The following is an 8,494-nucleotide window of genomic DNA, read 5'->3' on the forward strand; positions in this document are numbered from 1 at the left end:
GAGCTGACGCCACCTTAAGAGAGATCGGCCGGGCTTTCCACGGAAACAGAACCGCCGGACGCCGTGATTGGTCGATTATGCATAAAGTGACGATCTCCTGAAAGAGGATAACGTTTGTAGAATCAAAGGACGGCTGATATTAATATCTCTGAACAGACAGAGGACCCGTCATAATCATTCTAATAAGCAGTCAAAATGTATTATTTGCAATAAAACAATCTTTTCAATGTTTTGATGCATTGATAGAGGTTTATTAGTCTGATAAAACTTCACATCATAGCTGTGGACATTCAATGGAATAACACAATTTAACACAGTCTCTGTGTTATTTCTCTGATCAAAAACACAGTAAAAATTATGAAATATTATTACAATTTAAAATAACCGTTCTCTATGTGAATATATAGTAAAGTGTAATTTATATCATGTGATCAAAGCTGAATTTATCATCATTACTCCAGTCTTCAGTGTCACATGACCCTTCACTAATCACTCTAATATGAGGATTTGACGCTCAAGAAACATTTATGATTATTATCAATGTTAATATTTTCGTGAAAAAACTGATGCATTTAATTTTTCAGGATTCTTTGATGACTAGAACAGCATTTATTAGAAATCGAATCTTTTGTAACATTTTAAATGTCACTTTTGATTAATGTAATGCATATTTGCTGAATATAAATATATATCGTTTTTAATAAACCATAAATGGTAGCATATGAGAATGATTTGTGAAGGGTCATGTGACACTGAAGACTGGAGTAATGATGATAAATTCACCGGGAATAAATTGCACTTTATTATATTTTCACATAGAAAACAGCTGATTAACATAGTAAATATATTTGACAATTTTTACTGTATTTTTGATCAAATAAATACAGCGCAGGGCTCCAGACTAACTTTTTTCACTAGGAGCTCAGTGACCCCCAACTGAAAATTTTAGGGGCACAACCAGAAATTTTAGGGGCGCACACACCGTAAATCAACATGCTAACCAAATCTGCTAATTTCCACTGTATTACTAATAGGGATGGGTATCGTTAAGGTTTTAATGGTATTACTACTCTTACCGATACTGCTTATCGATCCGGTACTTTAACAGTATTCTTACCGGTTCTTTTTATTATACTTTATTTATTTATTTTCATAAAAAATAAAAAAACATAATTAAGAACATAATTAACATGGCTTTATAATCTGAAAAGTAAAATATCTATAGCAAAAGAAACCGCAAAGTTTGAACAAAAAAATAAAACATCTATTTGTAAATGGACCAGTGTGCAGGCATTCGGAAGGTCTGCTAACATTAATATTGCTTAGAAAGAACAAACCTACAAAGAAATCTAATAAAGTAATGAAATGTAAAAAAACACTGCATAGTTTTCACTGTATAAATTGATAGATTAATGCGTATAAAAGCTTAAGTTATTAATTCAAGAGATGTGAATATTTTCTATTTGCCTTTTGTTCGAGTCGAATCAATGGCTCAATCGTCAGCAGGTTTATTAGACGCTGCCCCTTTAAGACCGATCAAATGTAGAACTAATAATATAATATTCTCCTATTTCTCCAAACTATTTACGCCCATTTAAAATATAAACTGTTAAAATAACTACTCTCCAATCCGGTCATTTTGACACCGGCTATTTGTTGTTTATTTGATGGTTTAGAGACGCGCACACGAAGCCTAAAATATTAAGTGCAAGCCGGTCCATTTCGCAGCAAACACACATAAGCCGCGTTGAAGTTGGAAACAGCGTCTCTTGCGCGGATTATTGTGCATTTAATAGCTCTTTATTATCAAACACATCCCGCAGTTTAGCAACAGTAGAGACTGCAGTTTACAACAATCACTGAATCTGACGTTAAGTTTAGGTTTAGGGAGAAATGACAGCGCAAGGCTGTGTCGGGAAGGATGTCGCGCTATAGGAATAGTTTTACCTCATCTTCTTTTTATAATTCTTGGAAGCCAAAATCGAAAATAAAATTATTTTAATATCACAGCACATCCCTAAAGTTTAAGCAGAATAAACTTTTGTTTAGTTCTTGGCCATCGTCACTCATTAAGCTGATTGTGGTGTTGTGTTCGCTGTAGCTCCACGTGAGAGCGCTCGCTTTCTCTCTCTTCTGGATTGCGAATGGCAAAAACAAATGGTTTAATATTATCTCATATAGAAACGACTGGCAAAGATAGAATTTGCCAGACATAACGTCTATCAATTATAATTAGTAAGTGTATTTTCTTAATTTCTCCAGTACCGACAGCAGGCAAATTTACTGGTCGCACATGTGCGACTGGATGTAAAATTCAGTCGCACACTCTCAAATTTTAGTCGCAAAATGCGACCATTTAGTCGCACTCTGGAGCCCTGCAGCCTATATAATAATAATATTTTAAAAGATGAAAATCCAGTTCAATGTTTCATATTGTAGATAAAATCAGATTGGCAACTCTTACGTTTGTGTTTTGCTTTACATAAAATCAAACATATTCATATTTACAACCCTATATATGCTAATAAATATAAGTAATAAATTACAATTGTGGGGCTACGGTTTTGTTCTTGGTGTAAAGTGTCAGATGGAGAATCTGCTGAAGATCTACCCAGAATCTGAGTGTGTTGTTCGCCGGTGTGTTTCAGTAGCGCGTGCCGAATCCACGAATCTCCAGTTTGGAGATGCCTCTCTCGTTGCTGAACTGAGCGCGGTCGATGCGAGAGCTGGGACTGCCTACCTTACTGAGCCAGTGCTTCCTGTAGAGACGGACAGAGAGACAGAACACGTCAGACAACATTTAAAGGGGCGGTTGATTAGGATTTCACTTCTTAAGCTTTAGTGAGTGTGTAGAGTCGCTGTTTGAACATCAACAACATCTGCAAAGTTACGACGCTCAACGTTCAAAGCAAAGGGAGATATTTGCATTTACAGAAATCTCTTTTTAAGGACTACAACAAACGGCTGGAGGGACTACAACGAGTTAGTGACATCACTAACCCTAACATTTACATAAACCCCGCCCCCGGGAACACACAACAACGGCCATGTTGAGAAGAGGAAGAGTTGTTGTAGTCGAGCACATTTGGGAGTCACTCAAGCTGTCGTCGGTCTTTCACATTTATTGTTAATCCACTACGAAAATAAATGCAATATCATGTCATAAAGCAAGATGACAACATAAGTGATAACCGTAATTAAACTAAACTATCCCTGTTCTCTCTTCATCAGCAGATATTCTCTGGCTCATCTCACAGCAGTTCCCACACCAGCGCTTTATAGATTATCATGACAGAATATGCTAATCAATGACTTGAGGATAGTTAACTAACCCTTCAGAAACGTCCTGTCTCATTCTACATGCTGTCTCTTCTTCTGGAGCCTCTCCATCATTGTCCGACTCGGGTTTGATCATAAAAGGTTGAACAGTTTCTGTCATTTTCAGTGTGTGTGCGTGAGGTAATCGGAGCTGCTAACACGAGCTCTTGAAGCTCCGCCCTCTTCTTGAAAGGGGGCGGGGAGCAGCAGCTCATTTGCATTTAAAGGGACACACACAAAAACAGCACATTTTTGCTCAGCCTCAAAATGGACAATTTTAACATGCTGTAAAAAGTGATCTGTTGGTATTTTCACATACTTCACATACAGAAATCACTTTTTAAGGACTACAACAAACGGCTGGTAGGGACTACAATGAGTTAGTGATATCACTAACCCTAAAATTTACATAAACACCGCCCCCGGGAACATGCAGCAAATGGGGTGATGCCATGTTGGGCTGCGTTCTAACCAGACGCGATAAGATTCCAGCATCAAGCAATTCGTCGGTCCACATCAGACGCGACTACGAGATGCGACAAAATCAATCAAAAATCACCGCCAATCAGAACAATGTGGGCGGGCTCTCGCGGCAAGTGTACGGCACCAGAGATTAATCCTGAAGGCAAGGAAGTTGCAGAACAGTTTCTGGCTGAACAGTTTCTGTCATTTTCAGTGTGTGTCTGCGTGAGGTAATCAGAGCTGCTAACACGAGCTCTTGAAGCTCCGCCCTATTCTTGAAAGGGGGCGGGGAGCAGCAGCACATTTGCATGTAAAGGGACACACACAAAAACAGCACGTTTTTGCTCAGCCTCAAAAAGTAACATTTTAACATGCTATAAAAATTATCTGTGGGTATTTTCACATACTTTTTAAGGACTACTACAAATGGCTGATAGGGACTACAACAATCTTCTTCTTGGGTTAGTGACATCACTAACCCTAAAATTTACATAAACCCCGCCCCCGGGAACACGTAGTAAACGGGATTAGGCCATGTTGGGCTGCGTTACACAGTGTCCAAACCAGATGCAATGTGATAAGATCCAAGCATCAAGCAACTTGTCTGTCCACACCAGACGCGACGCACCTACGAGATGCGACAAAATCAATTAAAAACCACAGCCAATCAGAACAGCGTGTGGACGGGCTCTTGTGGCAAGTGTACGGCACCAGAGATTAATCCTGATGGCAAGGAAGTTGCCGAACGGTTTCTGGCTGAACAGTTTCTGTCATTTTCAGTGTGTGTGTGTGTCTGTGTGAGGTAATCGGAGCTGCTAACACGAGCTCTTAAAGCCCCGCCCTCTTCTAGAACTTGAAATGCTAATTTGCATTTAAAGGGATACACACAAAAACAGCACATTTTTGCTCAGCCTCAAAAACTAACATTTTAACATGCTATAAAAATTACCTGTGGGTATTTTCACTTACTTCATATACAGAAATTACTTTTTAAGGACTACAACAAATGGCTGGTAGGGACTACAACAATCTTCTTCCTGGGTTAGTGGTTAGTGAGGTAATCGGAGCTGCTAACACGAGCTCTTGAAGCTACGCCCTGTTCTAGAAAGGGGGCGGGAGCAGCAGCTAATTTGCATTTAAAGGGACACACACAAAAATGGCATGTTTTTACCCTCAAAAAGTTTAACATGCTATAAAAATGATCTGTGGGGTATTTTGAGCTAAATTGTCACACACACACACACACACACACACACACACACACACGTTTGTTTTTGTGAAATGTGAGGACATTCCATAGGCGTAATGGTTTTTATACCGTACAAACCGTATTTTTTATCCCCTTACACTGCCCCTAAACCTACCCATCACACACACACACACACACACACACACACACACACACACACACACACACACACACACACACACACACACACACACACACACACACACACACACACACACACACACACACACACACACACTCACACACACTGCCCCTAAACCTACCCCTCACACACACACACACACACACACACACACACACACACACACACACACACACACACACACACACACACACACTGCCCCTAAACCTACCCCTCACACACACACACACACACACACACACACACACACACACACACACACACACACACACACACACACACACACACACACACACACACTGCCCCTAAACCTACCCATCACAGGAGACTGTGCAGTTCACTTTCTGTGAAAAAAACCTCATTCTGTGATTTATAAGCATTTTGAAAAGTGAGGACATGGGGAACGTCCTCATATTTCACCCTCTTTTTGTAATACCTATGTCATTATACACATTTGTGTCCTGATATTTCACAAAAACATGCCACACACACACACACACACACACACACACACACACACACACACACACACACACACACACACACACACAGTGGGGACATCAGAGACTTGTTTTACATCTTGTAAAAAGGGCCATAATATGACCCTTTTAAGAGACAGTCACATACAGTTTTCACAGAAAAGTTACAGCTGCTGTTGTACATTTTACGGGTTTATTTTTTTTTACAGTGCCGGTTTTGGAACGACAAGAAACAACGGCATAAGAAACGCAAACAAAACTCCATCAGGAGGATAAACAGCCTCCATTTTCTTTCTGGAAAACAAGGGCGAGGCACAAACACACACACACACAAACACACACACACACACACACACACTGAAGCCGGACAGGCAGTGTTCCTCAGAGGGCTCTAAATGCATTATTCTCCCCTGTGGGCCGCAGCGCTGATCTCATATTGGATAAGAGAGTGTGCGGTCAGACCATCTGCATGGCTGCCCAATATTCAGCTCATAATGGGCCTGCCAGGAAGAGGAGGAGCCGTGTCAGAGAGAACAGCACAATCTCTACAGCAACGGCCCCTTTTGATAAAGCCAGCCGTGCAGATCGTGTTGGGAGCGGCGGGAATGACGGATTACAGACGGATCCAGGTTATTCTGGGGTTATCAGCCGTTACGGCCCCGGTTTGTTTTGGACCTGAAAGCCAGGAGTTTCACCAGGGTGTGGTTCACTCAATACTGAGGAAATCAGCCCTGAAAGAGGAAACACTCTCACATGAGTAGGCGGCACATTACTGTTACAAAAGCAATACAAGCACAAATCCATGGGGATTCGTTTATATGGTGGATAAACTACACTGGCTTTCACTCAGAAAGTAGATTTCACAAATAATTGCAAAGAAACAGCAACTAATTCACTGACGTCATACTTCTGACAATATGTTGATACTCAATGAATTGTAGTTAAAATATTTAACCAAAATGATTTCTTTAACAGGACTTTCACTGCTAATTTATGGAAAATACAACTTAATTTAATAATAACTAGCATACCTCTATATAACAACCCAAAAATCCTGTCTAAAATATATATTTAATATATAATATTTTTATATTAGTGCTGTCAAACGATTAATCACAATTAATCGCATCCAAAATTAAAGTTTGTGTTTACATAATACGTGTGTGTACTGTGTATAATTGAATACACACACATACATGTATATGTTTAAGAAATATTTGCATGTATATAAATTGATATAATTTATATTATATATAAATATTTAAAAAAAACTTAAAATGTATACATGCTATTATTTATATATACATAATTATACACAGTACACACACATATCTTATGTAAACCCAAGCTTTTAATTTGGATGTGATTAATCGATTGACAGCACTAATAACATTATTAATAACATAATTTCTGTGTTTTCTTGTATAGGTGATGCTGAACATTCTCACACTGTGAACGACGGATCCGCTCTCTCTCACACACCCGCACAGCTGTTCTCTGAGTATATACACACTCGAGTGTGTGTAGTGTTCATTGTGTTATGAAGGAAAGGAGTTTCCCATCTCCCCCGGTGAGGAAGTCAGATAACATTGACACACTGTGATCGGAAGGAATTTCTTCATACAGATTTGCATTTCCATAAAGCTCAGTCTAACAATCCGCCGGACGCTCTCACACACTCTCACTCACTCTCACACACTCTCACTCACTCTCACACACTCTCACACACTCACTCACTCTCACTCACTCTCACTCACTCTCACACACTCTCACACACTCTCACTCACTCTCACACACTCTCACACACACTCACTCTCACACACTCTCACACACTCTCACACACTCACTCACTCTCACTCGCTCTGGTGAAGCACCAGGAACACGATGCTAGTTTGACACCAAAACACCAGCAACTGTTTATTAACTGTGACTGCAAATATGTTACAAGTATCACTAGACCCCAAATAAATAAATAACAATAAAAATTATAAAAATATTTATATAAAAATATAATACTAATATTATACTCTTTTTATATGATATATTTAGTTTAACATTTAAAAAAAAAAAGTTAGAAACAATAAATATTTTGAAAACATTAAAAGATCATGTTTTTCATTTATTTTATTAAAAAATATAAATATTGAATAAATTAATTACAAATATTGAAATATATACATTATATTTGTATACTTTATGTATAAACACACACACACACACACACACACACACACACTGACACACAAAGTTTAAAAACAATAATTTAAAAAAGTTATAAACAAAACAATTTACAAAAATATTAAATTATAATAGAATATATAAAATTATAATATAAATATTATGTAATATATGTATATAATATAGCATATGAATATAATATTAAACACTTACTCAAAATAATATTTATATTTTATAATAAATAATATTGTATTAAAATAATATATTTAAATATTTACTTTTTAAATGATAATTACATTTATATTAGATTAGATTATAAAACAGTTAGAAACTATAAATAGTTTAAAACATTACATAATAAAATATATAAAAACATAATATTAAACACTCACTTAATATAATATTTATCTTTTATAATAAATAATCTTGCATTCAAAATAATATATTGAAAAATTAAAAAAATTATATCATATTATAATAAATTATATTATAAAAACAGTTAGAAACAATAAAGTTTAAAAACAATAAAAACAATATAAATGTTATATAATTATATATATATATATATATATATATATATATATATATATATATATATATATATATATATATATATATATATATATATATATATATATATTATAAATATAATATTAAACACTATTT

At 36.8% G+C, this 8,494-nt stretch overlaps 1 protein-coding gene across 1 annotated transcript in view; it reads right to left on the reverse strand.

The window, feature by feature from the left end:
• Positions 1–230: 230 nt before the first annotated feature.
• The window catches only part of acyp2 (acylphosphatase 2, muscle type), a 14,376-nt gene continuing 6,112 nt past the window's right edge, over positions 231–8,494 (reverse strand). The window contains exon 4 of the mRNA XM_079845209.1: positions 231–2,759. Within this exon, the coding sequence (XP_079701335.1) occupies positions 2,645–2,759 (115 nt within the window). The 3' untranslated portion in view covers positions 231–2,644. The remainder of the gene's footprint in view (positions 2,760–8,494) is intronic.

The sequence above is a fragment of the Gobio gobio genome (genome assembly GCF_949357685.1).
Source record: "Gobio gobio genome assembly, chromosome: 19".
In the NCBI taxonomy this organism is placed as follows: Eukaryota; Metazoa; Chordata; class Actinopteri; order Cypriniformes; family Gobionidae; genus Gobio; species Gobio gobio.